At 43.1% G+C, this 25881-nt stretch overlaps 1 protein-coding gene across 2 annotated transcripts in view; it reads right to left on the reverse strand.

Moving 5' to 3' along the window:
• The window catches only part of LIMK2 (LIM domain kinase 2), a 41359-nt gene that overhangs the window by 6385 nt on the left and 9093 nt on the right, over nucleotides 1-25881 (reverse strand). For both annotated transcript variants that reach the window (XM_075276377.1, XM_075276369.1), the window contains exons 2-14: nucleotides 20560-20623; nucleotides 17576-17672; nucleotides 14119-14228; nucleotides 13447-13611; nucleotides 12781-12871; nucleotides 12481-12644; nucleotides 12050-12224; nucleotides 11875-11961; nucleotides 10848-10976; nucleotides 10655-10711; nucleotides 10215-10280; nucleotides 9938-10112; nucleotides 9802-9857 (exon numbers count right to left, since the gene is read on the reverse strand). In XM_075276377.1, coding sequence (XP_075132478.1) covers nucleotides 9802-9857; nucleotides 9938-10112; nucleotides 10215-10280; nucleotides 10655-10711; nucleotides 10848-10976; nucleotides 11875-11961; nucleotides 12050-12224; nucleotides 12481-12644; nucleotides 12781-12871; nucleotides 13447-13611; nucleotides 14119-14228; nucleotides 17576-17672; nucleotides 20560-20579 — 1392 coding nt within the window. In that variant the 5' untranslated portion in view covers nucleotides 20580-20623. The remainder of the gene's footprint in view (nucleotides 1-9801; nucleotides 9858-9937; nucleotides 10113-10214; nucleotides 10281-10654; nucleotides 10712-10847; nucleotides 10977-11874; nucleotides 11962-12049; nucleotides 12225-12480; nucleotides 12645-12780; nucleotides 12872-13446; nucleotides 13612-14118; nucleotides 14229-17575; nucleotides 17673-20559; nucleotides 20624-25881) is intronic.

The raw sequence follows: 25881 nt of genomic DNA on the forward strand, positions 1-25881 counted from the left end.
CTCTAATTTAAAAGAACAGCGCCGCCCAGCTTCGCGTCATTCTGAGCTTGCAATTCACCGAGGACGGAGGTTTCCGTCCAGCTAGCTAGGGCTTAGATTCTGGATAGGCAGGGACAGGCTAGGATAGGAAGGAGAAGACAACCAACAGCTCTTGTAAGAGCTAAATTCCAGGGAGAAGCTTGTCAGTGTAACGTGGCACTGACGGGCTCAATCGCCGCAACCCAGCTTTCCCAGGATCCTGAATGGAATACACTGTCAGTGTATTCCCGTATACCCGATATATACCCCGATACCCGTTCCAACGGTGTGCCCCCCCACCTTCACCCCAGAAATACCCTGCAAGTCCCCTAGCAATAGAATTGGGGCTATATACACCCACAATTTTTACTACTGGTATACAGTGCCATTGTCTGACTGGGAATTCAAAGAATATATTGGGGTTATAAATACCCTCATTTCTTGCTACTGCCATATAGTGCCAGTTTCTGACTGGTAATTCAAAGAATATATTGGGGTTACGTGCACCCACAATTTTTACTACTGGTATACAGTGCCATTGTCTGACTGGGAATTCAAAGAGTATATTGGGAATACAAATACCCTCATTTCTTGCTACTGCCATATAGTGCCAGTTTCTGACTGGGAATTCAAAGAATATATTGGGGTTACGTACACCCACAATTTTTACTACTGGTATACAGTGCCATTGTCTGACTGGGAATTCAAAGAATATATTGGGGTTATAAATACCCTCATTTCTTGCTACTGCCATATAGTGCCAGTTTCTGACTGGTAATTCAAAGAATATATTGGGGTTACGTGCACCCACAATTTTTACTACTGGTATACAGTGCCATTGTCTGACTGGGAATTCAAAGAGTATATTGGGAATACAAATACCCTCATTTCTTGCTACTGCCATATAGTGCCAGTTTCTGACTGGTAATTCAAAGAATATATTGGGGTTACGTGCACCCACAATTTTTACTACTGGTATACAGTGCCATTGTCTGACTGGGAATTCAAAGAGTATATTGGGAATACAAATACCCTCATTTCTTGCTACTGCCATATAGTGCCAGTTTCTGACTGGGAATTCAAAGAATATATTGGGGTTACGTGCACCCACAATTTTTACTACTGGTATACAGTGCCATTGTCTGACTGGGAATTCAAAGAGTATATTGGGAATACAAATACCCTCATTTCTTGCTACTGCCATATAGTGCCAGTTTCTGACTGGTAATTCAAAGAATATATTGGGGTTACGTGCACCCACAATTTTTACTACTGGTATACAGTGCCATTGTCTGACTGGGAATTCAAAGAGTATATTGGGAATACAAATACCCTCATTTCTTGCTACTGCCATATAGTGCCAGTTTCTGACTGGGAATTCAAAGAATATATTGGGGTTACGTGCACCCACAATTTTTACTACTGGTATACAGTGCCATTGTCTGACTGGGAATTCAAAGAGTATATTGGGAATACAAATACCCTCATTTCTTGCTACTGCCATATAGTGCCAGTTTCTGACTGGTAATTCAAAGAATATATTGGGGTTACGTGCACCCACAATTTTTACTACTGGTATACAGTGCCATTGTCTGACTGGGAATTCAAAGAGTATATTGGGAATACAAATACCCTCATTTCTTGCTACTGCCATATAGTGCCAGTTTCTGACTGGGAATTCAAAGAATATATTGGGGTTACGTGCACCCACAATTTTTACTACTGGTATACAGTGCCATTGTCTGACTGGGAATTCAAAGAGTATATTGGGAATACAAATACCCTCATTTCTTGCTACTGCCATATAGTGCCAGTTTCTGACTGGTAATTCAAAGAATATATTGGGGTTACGTGCACCCACAATTTTTACTACTGGTATACAGTGCCATTGTCTGACTGGGAATTCAAAGAGTATATTGGGAATACAAATACCCTCATTTCTTGCTACTGCCATATAGTGCCAGTTTCTGACTGGGAATTCAAAGAATATATTGGGGTTACGTGCACCCACAATTTTTACTACTGGTATACAGTGCCATTGTCTGACTGGGAATTCAAAGAGTATATTGGGAATACAAATACCCTCATTTCTTGCTACTGCCATATAGTGCCAGTTTCTGACTGGTAATTCAAAGAATATATTGGGGTTACGTGCACCCACAATTTTTACTACTGGTATACAGTGCCATTGTCTGACTGGGAATTCAAAGAGTATATTGGGAATACAAATACCCTCATTTCTTGCTACTGCCATATAGTGCCAGTTTCTGACTGGGAATTCAAAGAATATATTGGGGTTACGTGCACCCACAATTTTTACTACTGGTATACAGTGCCATTGTCTGACTGGGAATTCAAAGAGTATATTGGGAATACAAATACCCTCATTTCTTGCTACTGCCATATAGTGCCAGTTTCTGACTGGGAATTCAAAGAATATATTGGGGTTACGTGCACCCACAATTTTTACTACTGGTATACAGTGCCATTGTCTGACTGGGAATTCAAAGAATATATTGGGGTTACGTGCACCCACAATTTTTACTACTGGTATACAGTGCCAATTTCTAACTAGGAATTCAAAATGCGCAAGGCTCCCGGAAAGGGACGTGGACGAGGCCGTGGGCGAGGTCGGGGGAATGGTTCTGGGGAGCAAGGTAGCAGTGAAGCCACAGGGCGTCCCGTGCCTACTCCTGTGGGGCAGCAAGCATTGCGCCACTCCACAGTGCCAGGGTTGCTTGCCACATTAACTAAACTGCAGGGTACAAACCTTAGTAGGCCCGAGAACCAGGAACAGGTCTTGCAATGGCTGTCAGAGAACGCTTACAGCACATTGTCCAGCAGCCAGTCAGACTCTGCCTCCTCTCCTCCTATTACCCAACAGTCTTGTCTTCCTTCCTCCCAAAATTCCGAAGCTTTACAGAACAATAACCCAAACTGTCCCTGCTCCCCAGAGCTGTTCTCCGCTCCTTTCATTGTCCCTCAACCTGCCTCTCCACGTCACGATTCCACGAACCTAACAGAGGAGCATCTGTGTCCAGATGCTCAAACACTAGAGTCTCCTCCATCTCCGTTCGATTTGGTGGTGGATGACCAGCAACCCACCCTCATCGACGATGATGTGACGCAGTTGCCGTCAGGGCATCCAGTTGACCGGCGCATTGTGCGGGAGGAGGAGATGAGACAGGAGTTGGAAGAGGAAGTGGTGGATGATGAGGACACTGACCCGACCTGGACAGGGGGGATGTCAAGCGGGGAAAGTAGTGTGGATGTTGAGGCAGGTGCAGCACCAAAAAGGGTAGCTAGAGGCAGAGGCAGAGGTCAGCAGCTTAGGCGAAGCCAGGCCACACCCGGAATCTCCCAAGATGTTCCAGTTCGTACCCAGCCCCGAAAAACTCCCACCTCGAGGGCACGTTTCTCGAAGGTGTGGAGTTTTTTCAAGGAATGCGCCGAGGACAGATATAGTGTTGTCTGCACAATTTGCCTCTCGAAATTGATTAGGGGCTCTGAGAAGAGCAACCTGTCCACCACTTCAATGCGCCGTCATTTGGAATCCAAGCACTGGAATCAGTGGCAGGCAGCAACGGCAGGACAAAGGCCGCCTGCCGTTCACGCCACTGCCACTGCCTCTGCCTCTGCCACTGCCACTGCTGACTGTGCTGGCGATGCACTCCAGAGGACGAGCCAGGACACCACTTCATCTGCCTCCGCCACTTTGTTGACTTCTACCTCATCCTCCCCTGGTCCTGTCTTATCTCCTTCTCCTGCACCATCAAAGGCACCATCAGGCGTTTCTTTACAACAACCCACCATCTCTCAGACATTGGAGCGGCGGCAGAAATACACTGCTAACCACCCACACGCGCAAGCCTTGAACGCCAACATCGCTAAACTGCTGGCCCAGGAGATGTTGGCGTTCCGGCTTGTTGAAACTCCCGCCTTCCTGGACCTGATGGCAACTGCGGCACCTCGCTATGCCGTCCCTAGCCGTCACTACTTCTCCCGGTGTGCCGTCCCCGCCTTGCACCAGCACGTGTCACTCAACATCAGGCGGGCCCTTAGTTCCGCGCTTTGCACAAAGGTCCACTTGACCACCGACGCGTGGACAAGTGCATGCGGACAGGGACGCTACATTTCACTGACGGCACACTGGGTGAATGTAGTTGAGGCTGGGACTGCTTCCCAAACTGGCCCGGTGTACCTCGTCTCCCCGCCTAACATTCCTGGCAGGGACACGAGAAGAACACCCCCCTCCTCCTCCTCCTCTACCGCCTCCTCCTCCGCCACCGCCTCCTCCTCCGCCACCGCCTCCTCCTCCGCTGTTAGATTGACCCCAGCTACGAGTTGGAAACGTTGCAGCACTGGCGTTGGTAGACGTCAGCAGGCTGTGCTGAAGCTGATCAGCTTGGGGGACAGACAGCACACTGCCTCCGAGGTGAGGGATGCCCTCCTCGATGAGACGGCAATATGGTTTGAGCCGCTGCACCTGGGCCCAGGCATGGTCGTTTGTGATAACGGCCGGAACCTGGTAGCAGCTCTGGAGCTTGCCGGACTCCAACATGTTCCATGCCTGGCCCACGTCTTCAACCTAGTGGTGCAACGTTTCCTAAAGAGCTACCCCAATGTTCCAGAGCTACTGGTGAAAGTGCGGCGCATGTGCGCCCACTTTCGCAAGTCGACAGTAGCCGCTGCTAGCTTAAAATCTCTCCAGCAACGCCTGCATGTGCCACAACACCGGCTTTTGTGCGACGTCCCCACACGCTGGAACTCAACGTTTCAGATGTTGAATAGAGTGGTTGAGCAGCAGAGACCTTTGATGGAATACCAGCTACAAAACCCTAGGGTGCCACAAAGTCAGCTGCCTCAGTTTCACATCCATGAGTGGCCATGGATGAGAGACCTTTGTGACATCCTACGGGTCTTTGAGGAGTCCACAAGGAGGGTGAGCTCTGAGGATGCGATGGTGAGCCTTACAATCCCGCTCTTGTGTGTTCTGAGAGAATCCCTGATTGACATCAGGGATAACTCAGATCACACAGAGGAGTTAGGGATAGCATCCGATCCGTCACAGCTGGAGAGTAGGTCCACACATCTGTCCGCTTCACTGCGTTTAATGGAGGAGGAGGAGGAGGAGGAGGAGGAAGAAGAGTTGTCCGATGATGTGATGGTGATACAGGAGGCTTCCGGGCAACTTCGAATCGTCCCATTGTTGCAGCGCGGATGGGTAGACATGGAGGATGAGGAGGAAATGGAGATTGAACTTTCCGGTGGGGCCAGAGGAGTCATGCCAACTAACACTGTGGCAGACATGGCTGAGTTCATGTTGGGGTGCTTTACAACCGACAAGCGTATTGTCAAAATCATGGAGGACAACCAGTACTGGATCTTTGCTATCCTTGACCCCCGGTATAAAAACAACATCTCGTCTTTTATTCCGGTAGAGGGGAGGGCCAATCGCATCAATGCTTGCCACAGGCAATTGGTGCAGAATATGATGGAGATGTTTCCAGCATGTGACGTTGGCGGCAGGGAGGGCAGTTCCTCCAGTAGGCAACCAAGTTCTCACCGGTCCACACAAACGAGGGGCACACTGTCTAAGGTCTGGGACACCTTGATGGCACCCCCTCGCCAAAGTGCCGCCACGGAGGGTCCTAGTGTCACCAGGCGTGAGAAGTATAGGCGCATGTTGCGGGAATACCTTTCCGACCACAGCCCTGTCCTCTCCGACCCCTCTGCGCCCTACACGTATTGGGTGTCGAAGTTGGACCTGTGGCTTGAACTTGCCCTATATGCCTTGGAGGTGCTGTCCTGTCCTGCCGCCAGCGTCCTATCTGAGAGGGTGTTCAGTGCAGCCGGTGGCATCATCACTGACAAGCGCACCCGTCTGTCAGCTGAGAGTGCCGACCGGCTCACTTTGATAAAAATGAACCACCACTGGATAGAGCCTTCATTTTTGTGCCCACCTGTGTAAAGCACCCCAACATGAAACTCCATGTCTGTACTCAACCTCTCCAATTCCTCCGCATCCTCATACTCATCCACCATAAGCGTTGCACAATTCTGCTAATACTAGGCTCCCTCCAACATGATTTCCCCCAACTCTGCTGGTTAGAGGCTCCCTCCACCCTGATTTCCACCAACTCTGCTGGTTAGAGGCTCCCTCCACCCTGCTTTCCCACAACTCTGCTGGTTAGAGGCTCCTTCCACCATGAATTTGCCCAAACTGGGCTGTTTAGAGGCTCCCTCCACCATGAATTGGTCCAAACTGGGTTTTTTAGAGGCTCCCTCCACCATGAATTGGTCCAAACTGGGCTGGTTAGAGGCTCCCTCCACCATGAATTGGTCCAAACTGGGCTGGTTAGAGGCTCCCTCCACCATGAATTGGTCCAAACTGGGGTGGTTAGAGGCTCCCTCCACCATTAATTGGTCCAAACTGGGCAGGTTAGAGGCTCCCTCCACCATTAATTGGTCCAAACTGGGCTGGTTAGAGGCTCCCTCCACCATTAATTGGTCCAAACTGGGCTGGTTAGAGGCTCCCTCCACCATGAATTTGCCCAAACTGGGCTGTTTAGAGGCTCCCTCCACCATGAATTTGCCCAAACTGGGCTGGTTAGAGGCTCCCTCCACCATGAATTGGTCCAAACTGGGGTTTTTAGAGGCTCCCTCCACCATGAATTGGTCCAAACTTGGCTGTTTAGAGGCTCCCTCCACCATGAATTGGTCCAAACTGGGGTGGTTAGAGGCTCCCTCCACCATTAATTGGTCCAAACTGGGCTGGTTAGAGGCTCCCTCCACAATTAATTGGTCCAAACTGGGCTAATTAGAGGCTCCCTCCACCATGAATTGGTCCAAACTGGGTTTTTTAGAGGCTCCCTCCACCATGAATTTGCCCAAACTGGGCTGTTTAGAGGCTCCCTCCACCATGAATTGGTCCAAACTGGGCTGGTTAGAGGCTCCCTCCACCATGAATTTCCCAAAACTTGGCTGTTTAGAGGCTCCCTCCACCATTAATTGGTCCAAACTGGGCTGGTTAGAGGCTCCCTCCACCATGAATTTGCCCAAACTGGGGTGGTTAGAGGCTCCCTCCACCATTAATTGGTCCAAACTGGGCTGGTTAGAGGCTCCCTCCACAATTAATTGGTCCAAACTGGGTTTTTTAGAGGCTCCCTCCACCATGAATTGGTCCAAACTGGGCTGGTTAGAGGCTCCCTCCACCATGAATTTGCCCAAACTGGGCTGGTTAGAGGCTCCCTCCACCATGAATTGGTCCAAACTGGGCTGGTTAGAGGCTCCCTCCACCATGAATTTCCCAAAACTTGGCTGTTTAGAGGCTCCCTCCACCATTAATTGGTCCAAACTGGGCTGGTTAGAGGCTCCCTCCACCATGAATTTGCCCAAACTGGGCTGTTTAGAGGCTCCCTCCACCATGAATTTGCCCAAACTGGGCTGGTTAGAGGCTCCCTCCACCATGAATTGGTCCAAACTGGGCTGGTTAGAGGCTCCCTCCACCATGAATTTCCCAAAACTTGGCTGTTTAGAGGCTCCCTCCACCATTAATTGGTCCAAACTGGGCTGGTTAGAGGCTCCCTCCACCATGAATTTGCCCAAACTGGGCTGTTTAGAGGCTCCCTCCACCATGAATTTGCCCAAACTGGGCTGGTTAAAGGCTCCCTCCACCATGAATTGGTCCAAACTGGGGTTTTTAGAGGCTCCCTCCACCATGAATTGGTCCAAACTTGGCTGTTTAGAGGCTCCCTCCACCATGAATTGGTCCAAACTGGGGTGGTTAGAGGCTCCCTCCACCATTAATTGGTCCAAACTGGGCTGGTTAGAGGCTCCCTCCACCATGAATTTCCCAAAACTTGGCTGTTTAGAGGCTCCCTCCACCATTAATTGGTCCAAACTGGGCTGGTTAGAGGCTCCCTCCACCATGAATTTGCCCAAACTGGGCTGTTTAGAGGCTCCCTCCACCATGAATTTGCCCAAACTGGGCTGGTTAGAGGCTCCCTCCACCATGAATTGGTCCAAACTGGGCTGGTTAGAGGCTCCCTCCACCATGAATTTGCCCAAACTGGGCTGTTTAGAGGCTCCCTCCACCATGAATTTGCCCAAACTGGGCTGGTTAGAGGCTCCCTCCACCATGAATTGGTCCAAACGGGTTTTTAGAGGCTCCCTTCACCATGAATTGGTCCAAACTTGGCTGTTTAGAGGCTCCCTCCACCATGAATTGGTCCAAACTGGGGTGGTTAGAGGCTCCCTCCACCATGAATTTGCCCAAACTGGGCTGTTTAGAGGCTCCCTCCACCATGAATTGGTCCAAACTGGGTTTTTTAGAGGCTCCCTCCACCATGAATTGGTCCAAACTGGGCTGGTTAGAGGCTCCCTCCACCATGAATTGGTCCAAACTGGGGTGGTTAGAGGCTCCCTCCACCATTAATTGGTCCAAACTGGGCTGGTTAGAGGCTCCCTCCACCATTAATTGGTCCAAACTGGGCTGGTTAGAGGCTCCCTCCACCATGAATTTGCCCAAACTGGGCTGGTTAGAGGCTCCCTCCACCATGAATTGGTCCAAACTGGGGTTTTTAGAGGCTCCCTCCACCATGAATTGGTCCAAACTGGGGTTTTTAGAGTCTCCCTCCACCATGAATTGGTCCAAACTGGGGTTTTTAGAGGCTCCCTCCACCATGAATTTGCCCAAACTCTGCTGGTTAGAGGCTCAATCCACCCTGATTTTCAAAACAAATGTTGGTGCCAACCTCAACTTACTACAAGGGCCAAATTCACTGCTGGTGACAAGCTCTCCTCACTGCAAGTGCCAAATACACATGTTTCAAGGTGTTTTCCTACTGTCAGAGAGGTGGTATTGAGTGTGTAAAGTGTGTAGTTGTTAGGCTGTGATGTTGGGGTAATAGAGGGTCTTTGGTGTGTTAGATGCCCCCAGACATGCTTCCCCTGCTGTCCCAGTGTCATTCCAGAGGTGTTGGCATCATTTCCTGGGGTGTCATAGTGGACTTGGTGACCCTCCAGACACGGATTTGGGTTTCCCCCTTAACGAGTATCTGTTCCCCATAGACTATAATGGGGTTCGAAACCCGTTCGAACACACGAACATTGAGCGGCTGTTCGAATCGAATTTCGAACCTCGAACATTTTAGTGTTCGCTCATCTCTACTAGTTAACATTAAAATTTTGTGAGGTGGATCATTCTCTGTACATATCTCACATATAGACCCCACACTTTTAGACCACAGGCTGAACAGATCTGAATTCAAGATTTTCGGAATGACACTGTAATAGTTATATTTTAAAATATTATCCCATCGCGATCCCAACTTGAATTTTGGTACAGATGTGGCTCGGAGCATAGCAGGCCCAAGTGCATTTTTTTAAAATTTTTAAATAAAACTTTTTTTTCGGAAATGCGTTTTAAAATTTTGCGTTTGCGTTCACATGGGTAAAATATTAACAAAGATACTCTTGTGACATATTTGGTGAAAGCCTGTATAGTTCTGAGTAGAATGGCGTTTATTTTGTTTCTCTATCTTTTTTCTAGCCTAAATTATGAGGAAAAATGTAAAGGCAGGCAACACAGAAATTCGCACTTTTTCTGAACTTTGAAAATCAATTAAAAATCCAAAAAAATTTCTAGAATTTTTTTTTCTTCACATTTTGCATTCTCTGACACACTATTACCAAATAACAAAATCTCAAAAGAATTAAAAATATAGAGGGAATAATCATTGGTTCACTTGACACGGAATGACCCAGTTACAGTCTTCTTACCTCACACAAGACAATGCCAAATGAAAACACGTCCACCTTCTCATCATACTGTTTACCTAGGATTGAATATTAAAAAGTAAAATTCAAGTTGTGTTCCCTTCCTTCTAATACACATATAGTTTTAATTTCTCATTACCATTTAACATTTCTGGTGCCATCCAATATGGGTTGCCCACCACAGTATAACGTTTCCGGCGGTCACTTTTCCGTAAGGTTCTCTTTTTTGTGGGTGGCTTCTCCGGTTGGGGTTTGGGTTTCTCTTCCAAAATAAGCCTGGAAAGCCCAAAATCTGCAACCACCACAGTTCCATCCTGCAAGAAACAAACAAGATTAGGGTTTGAACAAGAGAGACCAAGGGAAACTCTCGCAAAAAAAATAAAAATAAAATAAAAATAAATAAACGGCAGCATTACCAGTTTGATGAGACAGTTGTGAGAATTAAGGTCTCTATGGATGATACTCATAGAATGAAGATATGCCTAAAAATAAAAACATTCAGATTTAAAATGGGAATCTAAGAAAGTAATGCCATATCACTAGGATGTGTAGACTTCACGATCTCTGGGATACACTGATCCTGATAAAAGAAAGGAGTGTACTGCTGATTTAGCGCTTCATCCCTTCAGAGTTTTTATATACACAGCAGTGCACAGGCCACCCATTGTGATGTAAACTGCAGCACCATATCGTTTCATAATCGAGTCGCTGGAAACACCTCAGTCAAAACTTAAGAGTTGAGGCTATAAATCAGCTGCAGCCCTTTTGTGGGACTCCAAGAGGTCGACTTCTGTCAATGATAAAGTGATAGCATAGCTTTGACACAGTATAAAATTACAGCTGAGGTAAAACTTACCATGCCACAAGCAATGTCCTTAGAAAATGACACCTTTTGCTCCCAAGGGCAGGTGTCCTAAACAAGAGAGGATGGAAGGGACGAAACAAGTTATGATAATTATTCATAAGCGCTAAATATTTATATTAAAACTTAGGACAGCGCTTAAATATGATTCTAGAAAGGCCTTCCCTACTCCACCTCTATTTCTCACCCCTCTTAGGAAATCCTTTAAGGTTCCACATTCTATATATTCAGTCAGCAGGTTCAGCCTTCGATCCTTATACAGAACTCCAATAAAACGTAGCACATTGGGATGATCCAGGGATCGCATGACCTTTACCTGAGACACATAGAAGATAACATTTTAACCGGTATTCTAGTATGACAAACTTAAAAGTTTCCTATGAACATAACTGAGGGGTTTTTTTTAAAGATTTTTTTTCTCATCATCTTAGTGGCGACAGCCTTTTCACTTTATTAGTTGCCAATGTATAGGACTATGAGTGCAGGACCTCTCTACGGTCTGGCACTTGTCAAACTAATGATCTCCTTATTGTGACTGGGATACAGTCTCATGCGTATAGTGTCCCTGTCTGTTAACCTGGCCATAATAAGGAAATTATGGCTGCATTTCTGACTAGTGTCAGACCATCGACCTTAGTGTCACCACTAAGGGCTCGTTCACATCTGCGTTCAAGGGGTCCGTTCTGCAGGTTTCCGTTTCCTGCATAAAACAGAGCAGGAGACGGAAACCTGCAGGATTCTCTCACCCATTCATTTGAATGAGTGAGAAAGATGTCCGTCCGTGAGCGGCGGTGAGCGTTTTATGCTCTCCGCCGCGAAACCGGGTTTTATAATCCGGACACAGAGTCGGACATGCAGTACTCTGTGTCCGGATTAAAAAAAACGGTTTCGAGGCGGAGAGCATAAAACGCTCACCGCCGGACCCGGTATGTGCTTTGCGTCTTCTGGCATGCAGAAGACGGAAAGCACAGAACGGAATGCAGAACGCAGGTGTGAACCTAGCGTCAGATGGTTAGAGAATATATTTGTAAACTATGTAAAATTTTCAATTATTTATATTTGAAAAAATGTTTAACTTTTAATTGTCTCACAGATTTTTATTGGTTTTACACATTTAAAACAGGCTTATGTTCATGGGAACACTCCTAAAGTAATACGGGTCGGTCACATTGATAACAGACAATTGATAAGATACAACTTTCCAAGAAACCTACCTCTGTAAGGAATGTTTTTTGGGTCTGTTCATCAAACTGTATTAACTCTTTCATAACCATAACTTTCCCAGTGGCTCTGTGTATGACCTGTGGATACAAAAAGTATACTTGCATGTCAGCTGTAGCTCTATGATGTGGAATATACTTTGCAGTAACAACTTCTCTTTAAACTGACCTTTATGGCACGACCAAAGAAACCTTTTCCCAGTTCTTCACCATGAAGAAGTTCACAAGGTCGAAAGATTTGCTGAGGTCCACCTACAGCACAGCGAAGGGACTCTGACCGAGAAACATAACGGACGTCTTTGGGAGAACAAGGTCCAGGGGATCGAGTGTTACTGTTACTACGCCTGAATAAGCAGTAGAACAGAAATTTGTGTCAAAACCACATAAGAATTAGACATTGGAGGCCTATTGAAATATAAATTTCAGTGACATGGTGGAGCCAAAAATTAACAGAACTGAAGACATCAATAGAATTAGATAATTAGACAAGTCAGATTGAAATAATTGGATTAAAGGTCTCTAAACCAACACCAAGAGCTGGTAATCCAAGCAGGGCTGAGATATTGCAATAAAGCTGTTAAAGTGTGAGTGAAGTCTAACCGGATGGAGCCACGCTTGGCATTGCTTTCAGAGATGCCCTTTCCATCACGAGGGTGCAAGGAGGGAGATTTCGGCATTGGTCTAGGCGCAGGGGTAGTCAGTGGGGGGTTGTGCTCTACCAGAAGCTGCAGTGGTTGGTCTGTGCAATTAAGCAAATTATCAGCCTGAGGAAATCGTGAAGGAAGGAGACAACAATAAGTTGATAGAAAAATCACCTTAACAACTCTATTAATAATATATTATCAACCATATAAACACATTCACCTTCATCTTCACAACAGGAAATGAAAAACCTCTTACCTCATTTACTGGTATAGAACAGACAGAAGAGCCATTAATTTCCAAGATGTGATCTCCTGGGTGCAGCAAGGTACGAGCTTCAGTTGTCACCCTGTAAGAAGGAGACGTTCCAAATGTATCTGCATCCACACTGCACCAATAGCTTTCTCAAAGGAATAAAAAACTATCACTAAGCACATTTAGAAGATTAACTTTAATAGATAGCACTAGTGGATCGATCGCTTTCCCAGTGAGAGCTATTTGGATATTTTTTTTTCCCTCATGAAGCATTGACAATAGGTCTCCATACCAACTCTTCCTTTTGGTGACAGCCAGTACCTCCCCAAATCAAAGGCACCACTCTCAGTACTAATAAGGGGCAAACAGTTTGCTGGTGTATACGTGGCTTGTCTACTATCCTAAGTCACGTTACAAGGATTGTTAAAGAGTTGGACATTGACAGATAGGGAGATACCACCGAAATCTGGTAATAACAAGATAGTCCTTTTTGCCCCTGGGCAAGACTTTTTAATTTCTATTTCAGATGGAGCATCACCACTAAGTCCTATACAAAAAGATCTACAGGAGAGCCAATACCTTCCTATAACTGAAATACTAAAAATACCAATAACTCAGCATAACCGAAATGTAGCCCCCTTCCCTGGTAGAGATGTGACCGAAACTTACTGTGTGACCTTCATGTTGTCCACAGACACAGAGAAGCCTCTGTCCCCTCCGGAATTAGGAGGTAGCCGTAAAAGGGTTAGTGTATGAGGATGCTGTTCTTTAGTGGATTCATTGCAAAGTCCCTCAAACTGTGGTCGTAGAAGAAGCAGCTTGTGACACAAGCCACTGCAAAAAGAAAATCAGAATTGAATAACATTTACATTAGAGATATAATAGTATGTGATGGCAAACATGACATAATATAAGATAAAATAATCCTTTAATAGTCCCACAGTGGGGAAATTTCAGATTAAGAGGCAGCTTGCTTTACCACCTATGAACTGTATGTTATACATCTCAAATGTCTGAAATGTTGCCAAATCAAGGTAAAAATAAGAAACCAAGAGAGACAACAGCAAACACATATATATATATATATATATATATATATATATATATATATATATATATATATATATATATATATATATTTTTTTTTTTATTTTTTTTTTTTATTTTTTTTTTTGGGGGGGGGGTTTCAGTGAAAACATCAAATCACATAAAGCAGAATTTTTTCTGTGGACATTAGAGTAACAAAATGGTAAACACACTGGTTAAGATAGCAGAGCTTGCATTTTATTTATCCAGTCCATAAAGACAAGGTGTGTGAAAATTTCTTTATAGGGTTCTCACCAAAACAGAGTAGTGCTCTCCACCAAGCTGAACGACTCCCCATCCTCAATCATAGCATGGCATCCAGAGCATGAGAAGCATTCAGGATGGAATTTGTACTGGGAAACCACCTGAAAGACAGCAGAAATGCATAAGGACCACAAAGTGAACAGACTGCACATCTCAACAAACCGGTAATCCGCCTGTTCACGTATCAAACAATTTATCGTAATACTCTGAAGAGACAACACAGGGTAAATTCGGTAGAGGGCGTGCCCAAATTCATGACAAGACGCATACCTCATATAATGAAGTAGCCACATCCTGAACAAGCCGTTCACCTCAACTCCCTGCTGTTAGAAAAGTGGATGGAATTAAGGTAAATCTGATGTGGACAATGGTACTGGCCACACCCCACCCAATGTAAAAACTGCACTTATAGCTAATTTTAGTTACTAGAGATGCAAAAACTGCTGGATTGCAACTTTTTTTTTTAAACATAAAGAAGTGGTACAGATTCTTAGTAAATCTGCCCTGATAAGCCCCATATAGAGCTCACAATCTACATTTTCCCTATCAGTAGGTCTTGGGAGTGTGGGAGGAAATCCACACAAACATAGGGAGAACATACAAACTCCTAGCAGATGTTGTCCTTGGCAGGATTTGAACCCAGGACTCCAGCACCGCAAATCTGTAGTGCTAACAACTGAGCCACACTGTTGCCCCTAAACTGACTGGTTTATATGGAGTTTATAGAGGTTTTTAGACATGGGACTTTCTTACAAATTACTTCATAAAAACAATTGCGCAAAAAATAAATTGCAACAGTTAATAGACATATGACTACATTAATAATGATTAAAAAAAAAAAAAAAAAAAAGCATACTCACTTGTCCCTGATGATCTGGTGTCCTCCCGGTGCCTTCTAATTCTTCTGCTCCAGCGCCTCTCCCTGAGTTCCGCAGAAGCCACTGATCAGCCTCAGGAAGACAACTGTGATGTGACACGTAGTGACATCGCATGCCCTTCGCTGATTGGCATAAGTGGTCACCTGACCTCTGAGGCGAATCAGCGGAACTCTGGAAGAGAACTGTTGAGCAGTAGGACCAGAATGCGCCAGAAGACCAACCGAAGCATTAGGGACAGGCGAGTATGCATTTAAAATAAAAAATATAAAAAAAAAATATAAAACAAATAAAAATTCACTGCCCCCAGCTGATTTAAAAGTTAAAAGGAAAAGTCAATTTTTGCCTGAATAACTTAAGTTTGTCTATTGCAGCAAAGTGTCATTGCACGAATGCTGGAGAGTTATAATGGAAAGCAGCTACGCGTTTTTTGTAATCGCCAAAAAGCTATGTTCACAAAAGGAGATTATATTAGATTTCCTTTAGATATTAGCATTAGAGATGAGCGAATACTATTCGAAACAGCAGTTTCAGCACAGAAATGAATGGAAGCGGCCAGCACGCAGACTTTGGCGGCTACGTCCATTCATTTCTATGGGAGCGTGCTATTTGAAACTGCTGTTTCAAATAGTGTTCGCTCATCTCTAATTAGCATGACTGTTCACTGAATTGGATAACACTGAAGAGAAGACATAGAAGAAGCAGCATGTCTAAAATAAAATAGAACAGTAACTGACTACAATCCAAATGCACTAAGGGGCTGCAGCGTTTTTTGTTTTGTTTTTTTTGAAGCATGCCTGTTGTCACACTTGTCCATCACAGAGAACATCACCTTTTGTTGACCTATGGAATAGCTGTTACGTTCTGTTCCCTCTGGTGTCAGGGCATCCGTTTTACACTGAAGCCCCACTTTACGGAACCACAGCTTTTTTTATTGCACATTTTGGTTCGGTTTTTTGAGCCAAAAAAAGCAATGGGAAATATACAGGAAGGTTTTATACTTCCCCCTTCCGCTCAATCCACCACTGGCTTTGGCTCGAAAAAACGCAGCAAAATCTGCAAAAAAAAAAAAAGCTGCATTTCCACAACATGGGGACTCAACCTTAAGGGAACCACAAGGGAATGACAAATCATTTTTGGTTTCTTTTTTTTACAGAAGCCATGATGAACACGACAGATTGTGTACCCTGTCAAAGTCCCTTAACCTGTTACACTTGGCCTGTCATTCTTTTGTTGGACCAAATAGTGCAAAGTATTATACAATTTTATCCATTAAAAAAAGTTAAGAAACCCAACAGACTTATTATAACTAGAGATGAGTGAACACTGTTCGGATCAGCCATTCCGAACATCACGCTCCCATAGAAATGAATGGAAGCACCTGGCACGTACACTTTGCCGGCGGCCGGTCGCCGTGCCAGGAGCTTCCATTCATTTCTATGGGAGCGTGCTGTTTGGAACGGCTGATCCGAACAGTGTTCGCTCATCTCTAATTATAACTCAATAGAAAGAAGGCCCATGGCCACTTTTTTTTTTTTTTACACTTGCATAGCTTGCTTAGTATTTTGTTTCAGTATTTGTGCAAATCATTCAGTTATACTTTTTATTTCTAGGTTAATGCTCAATTCCTATATTTGGATACAGTGATGCAAGATATTGAACATAACATAGTCATATGCAAGTTACCTTAGTCAGGGAAAGAAAGTCATTTGTGTCTACAGTTTCCCTGCATAAAACTATAGATGGACCAGTACATGGGCCACCAGAAGGGTAACCCAGGTCAAGCTATAAATAGCATTCCAAAGTCATGAGGGTAAAGCATCCCAATGAAATTCTTAACTCCGAACGTATTACAGCGTCACTATTTAGTACACAGTGATGAGCTTTGCAGACACTGTAGTATGTTGGCATAATGCATAGATTTTATTTGGATGCTGTCACGGATGTCACTTTGCAGTAATGTTTCCCTGTATATCACAAGAAGCAAAATAGCTAAACAAACCCACTAGTTCCAGGACAGAGGACCTCAGATGTCAGCTTCCTCTTCCTATGAATAGGAGTTGGGAAGGGGAGAGGCATAATGTGCAAAACTCCAGTTGCACCTACATTTTCAGATCTTGAGGAACTTACACGTAAAGACATCCATCATTATAGGGGTTTTTTGTTTATGGCCCATCATCAGGATAGGTCATAAATATCTCACTGGTAAAAAAACGGACAGCAGACCCTGCGTGGATCAGAGGTACTGAGCTGCATTGGATCCTTGTACTATATAGTGTACAGAGCTAAAAGCAGATGGGTCTGTACACTGTGTAGTGGCCAGGCAGTTTTACTGCAGCTCACTTACCTCAATGGGATCAGATGCAGCCCCAAACAACTGATCCATGTTCAAACCAGGAGTCACCTACCCAATCATGAGATATTTTTGGTATACTCTAAAGATTAGCAACAAAAATGTATAAATAAACAGACAACTCATTTTAAAGTCATATTCCCACTGACAAAGACATGAAATATTATGAAATATATAATAAACTATAGAAAGAAGATGAAGTGGAGGTAGTAGGGTTTACCATGGCGGGTCCTGTTAGCCGCAGTTTGCAGCTCACACATTGTTCAGGTTGTAAAGTCCAGGGATCCACAGGAGAGAGTCCAGTTGAGTCAGACTTCCTGCAACATAAAAGAAAAACATGCAATGAATAAAGACTGCCTCAGAGACTGCCAACCATTGTTCCACTGTTCCGTCCAAGATCTGCAAGCATTCAGTTATTTGGCAAGAATTACTTCTTGACAGATAGTAAAACAAATATCTTCAAATGTAATACACTAGAGGAAAATACACACAGACTGACATTGGACAGAAATAATGCATTATTAATGCACATTTGCAGAGTACACAAATCTAAAGAATAATGGGAGTACTTTTATCATAGATTTTCTTTAGCTTTCTTCATTTATTGGCAGAGTGGTTAGATTGTGTAACTTAGCAGTGCTGATAGACAAGAACAAATGCAGATCGCACCTGCACTTTCCTGCCCTTACCGTCAAGAACATTTCTGATAAAATCCTTTTGTGCTTTAACAGGATTTCCTTTTTCTTACACTTTGGATCATTAGTTTTTACACAGTATACGCTTATACTGGGGTACTGGAAAATAGCAATAGGGGGATTGGCAATTCCACCATGTGCATGAAGTGAAAATATAAAGGTGTGGCCATAACATGATTCGCTTCTATAGGACAGGCAGATATCATAGTCCTATAGAAGTGGGGAAAACGGTGAGGAATTTGGTGTGGAATCCGCGTCAGATTCAGCGCCGAAAAAAAAGCCTCCCATTGACTTCAATGGGTTCCTTTTTTGCTAGCAGAAAAAGAAACCCATTGAAGTCAATGGGAGGCTTTTTTTTCAGCGCTGAAATTCCACACCAAATTCCTCACCATTTTCCTCCGTGTGAATGGACCCTCAAGGATCCTATCTATACTTGTAGCTTATGTAAATTGAAGAATTCTCCTAAATATATTGCTTTAGCAATGCTGCTTTGTTTTCCTGCCATGTGAAATTATTCCACCCACTGTGTAGTGTTTCTATAGAGCCGGACCTGTGTAATAAGACAGGACAGATGACATCACTCACTGCCCTCACTGTTATGTACAGCTCTGCTGTTCAGCTAATTGCAGTTTGCTGATAAAGCCCTGTCTGTTATCTCTCTATGTAAACACATGGATAACACAGAGTCTATTCTCTACAAGCATGTGCATATTATTTGATCAGTATTTATATTAGATTTCTAGTAATCATAAGTATTTTGATATTTCATAGGGTCCTGTTCAGCAAGCTGGGGTGGTGGCTTTGACTGTTTGATAAGGAATACAGGAAGTGAGAAGAAGAGACAGCAGGCAAAGCTGCTGAAACAGATATGGGAAAATCCCTTTAGACTAAGACTTGGTTCACACATCAGTATGCCATCCATCCGTTTGAACTCAGTGAGACTAAAAACTGACTGATGCACATACTGATTGTATACTGACACCTTTTTATCCTGATAGCAAACTCTGTCCATCCCCTAGAGGACAGATAAGGGAATTAAAAGTAGAAAATTGTAAACATTTATTATGTCCTGATCTCTACTCTGTTTACAATTGCTACTTTTAATCCCCTTATCTGTCCTCTAGGGGACTGACAGTGTTTGCTATCAGCATAAAAAGTTGTCAGTATACAATCAGTATGTGCATCAGTCTGTTTTTAGTCTCGAACTGAATTCAAACGGACGGATGGCATACTGATGTGTGAACCAAGCCTAAGGCCCCTCATTTCAGAAATGCAGGGTTTTTTTAATGCAGTTTTTGAACCAAAGCAAACAGTGGATTGAGCAGATGGTAGATGTATAAGAACTTCCTATATATTCCCCATTTCTTTTGGGGCCATTCTTGGCTTTAGCTATATAAAAAACAAAACAAAAACAAAAAAACACACACACACACACACACACACACACACACACACACACACACACACAAAAAAAAAGCTACATTTCCACAACGTGGGGCCTCAGCCTTAAAGTTACATTTGACCAAGGGGAAAAATGGATGTGAAAAACATCTGTTGTTCACGCCCGTCTTGCACCTGATGGGCAGTCATTTTCCATCGTTCCACCATATATTTCAGTGCATGGTGGGATCTGTGAAAGTGGCCAAAAATAGAACATGACATATTTTGACAATCTGTATCAACAGCCAGTCATGTGAATAGCCCCCATTCGCTGAATTTAATACTGTTGTAAGACATCTGTTAAAAAACAAAAACAAATAAAAAAAAACACAGACATCACATGGCCATTAATCACGGTCAGGAGAATGTAGCCTAAGATGAAAGCAGAAGTGACAAAACATTTAATTATCTGAAACCGTTGGCAACAGAACTAGAACCAGAGCACAAAAGGCCCACCCACTCAAAAGTAAGTTTTTGGTTTTTTTAAATTAATTATATATTAATATATTTTCTGTATGTTCAGTCATACAGTGGCCATGCCTACAGACTGTCAGGTCACCATTATAGTCAGTGATTGGATCACAAGCATATGAGTGCTGCAGCGAGTGAGGACGTTTCGACATGAAGTACAGGATAACGGAAAAGCATTGCTAATGGAGCTGCAGGACATGCATATATAAAGTTTATTTAAAAAAAAAACAAAAAAAAACAGCAGTCATTTTACATACAGCTTTGTTTGGTTGGAATCCAGACTATTACAGTTTTGAAAATGCTTAGGTGTGTCAACATTGCTGATACTGACTTGCTATTGTGCCCCCTAGTGTTCTTTTTGTTCCCTTGCAGAACATCTAACTAATCTTTCCAGTGCCTATGGACACACATGTTCAGTAGATCTTCTTGTAGTTGCTTCATTTACTTTGCTACCAAGCACAAATGTACAAGTGTCTTTGTTTCCACTAGCATTGAACACAGAGAGCTGTTCTGAAGGTAATAAAACTAATAGTAAGGGGTTCCAATGTATAAAGCTTATTGGAAAGACCTTTTATTTTAATGATATGTCAAAACTTACTGCGAGGCACTTTCCTCCATCTGGGCATCCTGGGAGATTGTACTGTTATTGGTAAGAGTTTGTCCTGCAAGTAAAAGCACAAGTCTATTTAGTGGTGGCATAGCATGCAGAAGCTAAATCTGAAGATGTACATACATAAGTAGTATTCTCAAACTATATACTGTATGTATTTGTATAATGCAGGAGGTCTAGTCTTCAATGGTTAACCCATCAACTGCCAGGGGGTTTCTGATTTTTTTTTACCCTCTTCTATGGCCACCAGGGCAAGTTTTACAGTTTTGAGATAGAAAAATAAAATCTAAATTAAAATGTTAAAAATTCGTATTTACATATACCTATATATTTTGTGAAAGTAGACACCTGCAGCATTGTCAAAATGCCACTTGGTACTGTATATAAACAGGCACCTTAAAGCAATTTTGATTTAAAGTACGGTATATGTTTTCTAACTAAAAATGCAAACAATTTATATTAGTTGCTAACAGTGGAAACCAAACAAAAAGTTAAAAATAAGAGTTCAACATGTGCCGAGTTCATTCATATCACTAAGGCCTGCACCCACATGTACATATCTTCAGAAAATCACCAGAACTTGAAGGAACAAAACTCTCCTTTGAAGTTGGAAATGTTATACAAACAAACAAACAAACAAACAAAAAAAAAAGTATCATCCTATAAAATGTAGGGATTACACACCATGAGAAGGAAGTGCAACCCTAAACCCTATATATTTCTATATAGTTATCAATAGCCATGTCTACCTTCCTGTAACTTTCTGTCAAACAATTAAAAAAAAAAAACACTAAAACATATACTTGCTTTTATACTCACACAATATTTTACTGTCACTAATATGTTAAAAAGCTATAGTGCACATAGCAAACTGACGCTGGGTTCACACCTGCGTTCAGGGTCTCCGTTCTATGGTTTCCGTCTTCTGCATGCCAGAAGATGGAAACCATAGACTGGGTCCTGCCGTGAGCGGCGGTGAGCGTTTTAGGCTCTCTGCCGCGAAACCGGATTTTTTTTTATTCGGACACAGAGTACTGCATGTCCAACTCTGTGTCCGGATTATAAAACCGCCTAAAACGCTCACCGCCGCTCACGGCCGGACAGCTTTCTCACCCATTCAAATGAATGGGTGAGAAAGTCTCCTGTAGGTTTCCGTCTCCTGCCTCTGTTTTAGGCAGGAAACGGAAACCTCAAGTACGGAGAGGGCAACGCAGATGTGAACGAGCCCTGAGTGTGATAACAAAAATCTAACTTTTTTTTTTTGAGATTGCACAGCATGTGTGTGTATTTATTTATTATCCATTATCTACCTAAGCAACTTAACCACTTCCAGACTACCTATAGACTACATATATCTGGGCGGTCCTTCTCTTGTTCTGAAAGGATGTACCAGTATGTCCTTGCAGTTTTAAGCAAAGTCGTGCAGCTGCAGAAGAAGGGGATTATTACCGTCCCTGCCTTCCCAACTGCTGGGTATCAGATTTTTAGAGCTGCTGGGTTCTAGACAACACCGACCAACTCAGCAGTCATGGGCTGTATTCCTCCTGTAACTGGGGCTAAATGCATCAGTCCCAGTTACAGGGAAAATCAGCCTCAGCCACCAAAAAAATAGTATTCAGATGCCCCAAAAAGTCTGACCCATAATAGAGAGGAAAAACGGTTTTGGGCTAAGGCCCCACGGGACGGCCCAAAGCTATAAAGCGCTGCGGTAAAAACTGTGGCAGCACTGCATCTCAGTTCTACCCACAGCGCTTTAAACAGAAAGTTCACAAAAGTATAGTATACTCTGATTGTTAGGAGAGGGAATAAAATGGACAGAAGTCCATGATAACCCCCACAGAACAGAAGATAAATGTAAATTGCAGTAATATTTGGTGTGACCACACTTTGCCTTCAAAGCTGCATCAATTCTTCTAGATACACCTGCAGACAGTTTTGAAGGAACTTGTCAAGGAGGTTGTTCTAAACATCTTGGAGAACTAACCACAGATTTTGTGTGGATGTAGACTTGCTCAAATCCTGTTTGTTAATGTAATGCCAGACAGACTACATGATGCTTGGATCAGGGTTTTGGGGGAGCCATATCATCACTTCCAGGACTGATTGCTGAGCAACTAACCAACTTTAGGGATGAGCCGACCCCGAACTTCAGCGCTCATCAGTAATCCCTAGTCCTCCATAGACCTAGTCAGAGACGGTGAGGATTTCTAAGCCTGGTATCTACAAAAAGTCTATTTCAGCACAGATTTTCAGAAACAGGAGGCAAACTTAGTTATGAATATTACAAAATGTTGTAATGCAAATGTTGGCAGAAAATCAGAAGTTGTTGAAATTTTATGTACGCCTTAAGAAAACATAATAAAGCAAGTGTTGACTTGTATAAATATACAACACAGAAAAGTTAGTCAGCACTGCCAAACAATGAGAACAAGAATTGCAGGTGCACCATGCCGAAACAAAGTTGCACGCTGCTACCACCAAGAGCATTACAGCAAATACCTATTGTGCATAAGGGCTAGTTCACATGGAGTTAAATGAACTCCGCGAGTACACATGCCAGTGTAGTGCACTGGCATACTGTCGCAGCATTTTGTGATGGATTAGTCCCAAATGAATGGGTTGGAGCCTCGCGCCGCGGCAAGATAGGGCAGCTCGCTTCTTTTTTCCACTACTAGCTAGCAGAAAAAAGAAGTGAGCGGCTCCCATTGAAGTCAAAGGAAGCCATTTTTGCAGCGGATTTTGAGGCGGATTCCACATTGAAATTCACTGCTAACTTCCCCCAAGGATACATGGTTAATAAGGATATATCGTTTAAAGATGGCGTCTTCTCAGACCCCGACCTCTGAAAGCAGTGGTAGAAAATAAATGTACGGTGTGTAACCAAGTTATTCAGCAGTTCTCGTACGTTGCTTTTAAGAATTCTACACTGTACTTTATTTGTTATGTATAATAGTAGGGCAACTATGACAAGGGTTGTCACCAAGCAGTTATATAATCCTATGCATCTATGTTGATGCCTGACAGGCCAAATTAACATTTAGGAGACTTTAGAAGCGATGAACGACAACCTGGCAGCTGTAATAGCAGTCATATTCTTTGTCATTCTGTTTTTTTCAGTAACACAAGTGAATTTGGATACACAATTAGCTATTAAAAGGATTTACACCGACTGTGAAAAATGTTATCATATACCCATGATAAGCTTAAACTGGCTGCAAAAGACTGCAAAATCATTTGCACTTTATACCACACAACTTCATAACCTTTTGTAACTTTCATAACACATAAAAAAACAAAAAACTCCACATGACAGTAGATGTAACAGAGTCAAAATGGTAATTTCTATTGCACATTACAATAAATGTGCAACTCATATAACAAATATAACAAGGTGTGCAGCCCCATCAGCTTCTGCAGAACGCCTTTATAACAATTTACTGAGCGCTAAAGGGCCCTTTGTGTAAGATGGCACTGGGAAAGACATTTAAAAAGGAGCCCAAAAAGCATAGCATTTCACAGGGACATTTGGTAGTGAAGTACAAAGGAAGTGTTAATTCTCTCATTTTTTACTATGTATTTTTAACAGCAGGAAGACGTTTTTACTGAACTCCCTCCCCCAAAGAAAAATGTAGCACATGTGAACATCCCCCAAAGGCCACAATGTTGTGTATATGTCTTGACATGCTTATATAGCCAGTGCAATACAAGGTAGTAACAGGCATGAATGCATTTTTACATAGGTATATGCCAACATACATGATTGCATTGGCTAGATACAGTCTTATAATAAAGCACAATTCATGATACCACAATGCCATTAATTAATGCCAACATATGTATACACTGCTATATAGTTTCTAAGTACAGTGCTATTGCCCTCAAAATATAAACTATATATATATATATATACAGTCCTATGAAAAAGTTTGGGCACCCCTATTAATCTTAATCATTTTTAGTTCTAAATATTTTGGTGTTTATAACAGCCATTTCAGTTGGATATATCTAATAACTGATGGACACAGTAATATTTCAGGATTGAAATGAGGTTTATTGTACTAACAGAAAATGTGCAATATGCATTAAACCAAAATTTGACCGGTGCAAAAGTATGGGCACCTCAACAGAAAAGTGACATTAATATTTAGTAGATCCTCCTTTTGCAAAGATAACAGCCTCTAGTCGCTTCCTGTAGCTTTTAATCAGTTCCTGGATCCTGGATAAAGGTATTTTGGACAAACAATTCAAGTTCAGTTAAGTTAGATGGTCGCCGAGCATGGACAGCCCGCTTCAAATCATCCCACAGATGTTCAATGATATTCAGGTCTGGGGACTGGGATGGCCATTCCAGAACATTGTAATTGTTCCTCTGCATGAATGCCTGAGGATTTGGAGCGGTGTTTTGGATCATTGTCTTGCTGAAATATCCATCCCCGGCGTAACTTCAACTTCGTCACTGATTCTTGAACATTATTCTCAAGAATCTGCTGATACTGAGTGGAATCCATGTGACTCTCAACTTTAACAAGATTCCCGATGCCGGCATTGGCCACACAGCCCCAAAGCATGATGGAACCTCCACCAAATTTTACAGTGGGTAGCATGTGTTTTTCTTGGAATGCTGTTTCTTTTTGGAAGCCATGCATAACGCCTTTTTTATAACCAAACAACTCAATTTTTGTTTCCAAAATGAAGCTGCCTTGTCCAAATGTGCTTTTTCATACCTCAGGCAACTCTATTTGTGGCGTACGTGCAGAAACAGCTTCTTTCTCATCACTCTCCCATACAGCTTCTATTTGTGCAAAGTGCGCTGTATAGTTGACCGATGCACAGTGACACCATCTGCAGCAAGATGATGCTGCAGCTCTTTGGAGGTGGTCTGTGGATTGTCCTTGACTGTTCTCACCATTCTTCTTCTCTGCCTTTCTGATATTTTTCTTGGCCTGCCACTTCTGGGCTTAACAAGAACTGTCTCTGTGGTCTTCCATTTCCTTACTATGTTCCTCACAGTGGAAACTGACAGGTTAAATCTCTGAGACAACTTTTTGTATCCTTCCCCTGAACAACTATGTTGAACAATCTTTGTTTTCAGATCATTTGAGAGTTGTTTTGAGTAGCCCATGATGCCACTCTTCAGAGGAGATTCAAATAGGAGATCAACTTGCAATTGGCCACCTTAAATACCTTTTCTTATGATTGGATACATCTGGCTATGAAGTTCAAAGCTCACTGAGGTTACAAAACCAATTTTGTGCTTCAGTAAGTCAGTAAAAAGTAGTTAGGGGAATTCAAATCAATAAAATGATAAGG

This window comes from Leptodactylus fuscus, chromosome 1 (assembly GCF_031893055.1).
Source record: "Leptodactylus fuscus isolate aLepFus1 chromosome 1, aLepFus1.hap2, whole genome shotgun sequence".
Classification (NCBI taxonomy): domain Eukaryota; kingdom Metazoa; phylum Chordata; class Amphibia; order Anura; family Leptodactylidae; genus Leptodactylus; species Leptodactylus fuscus.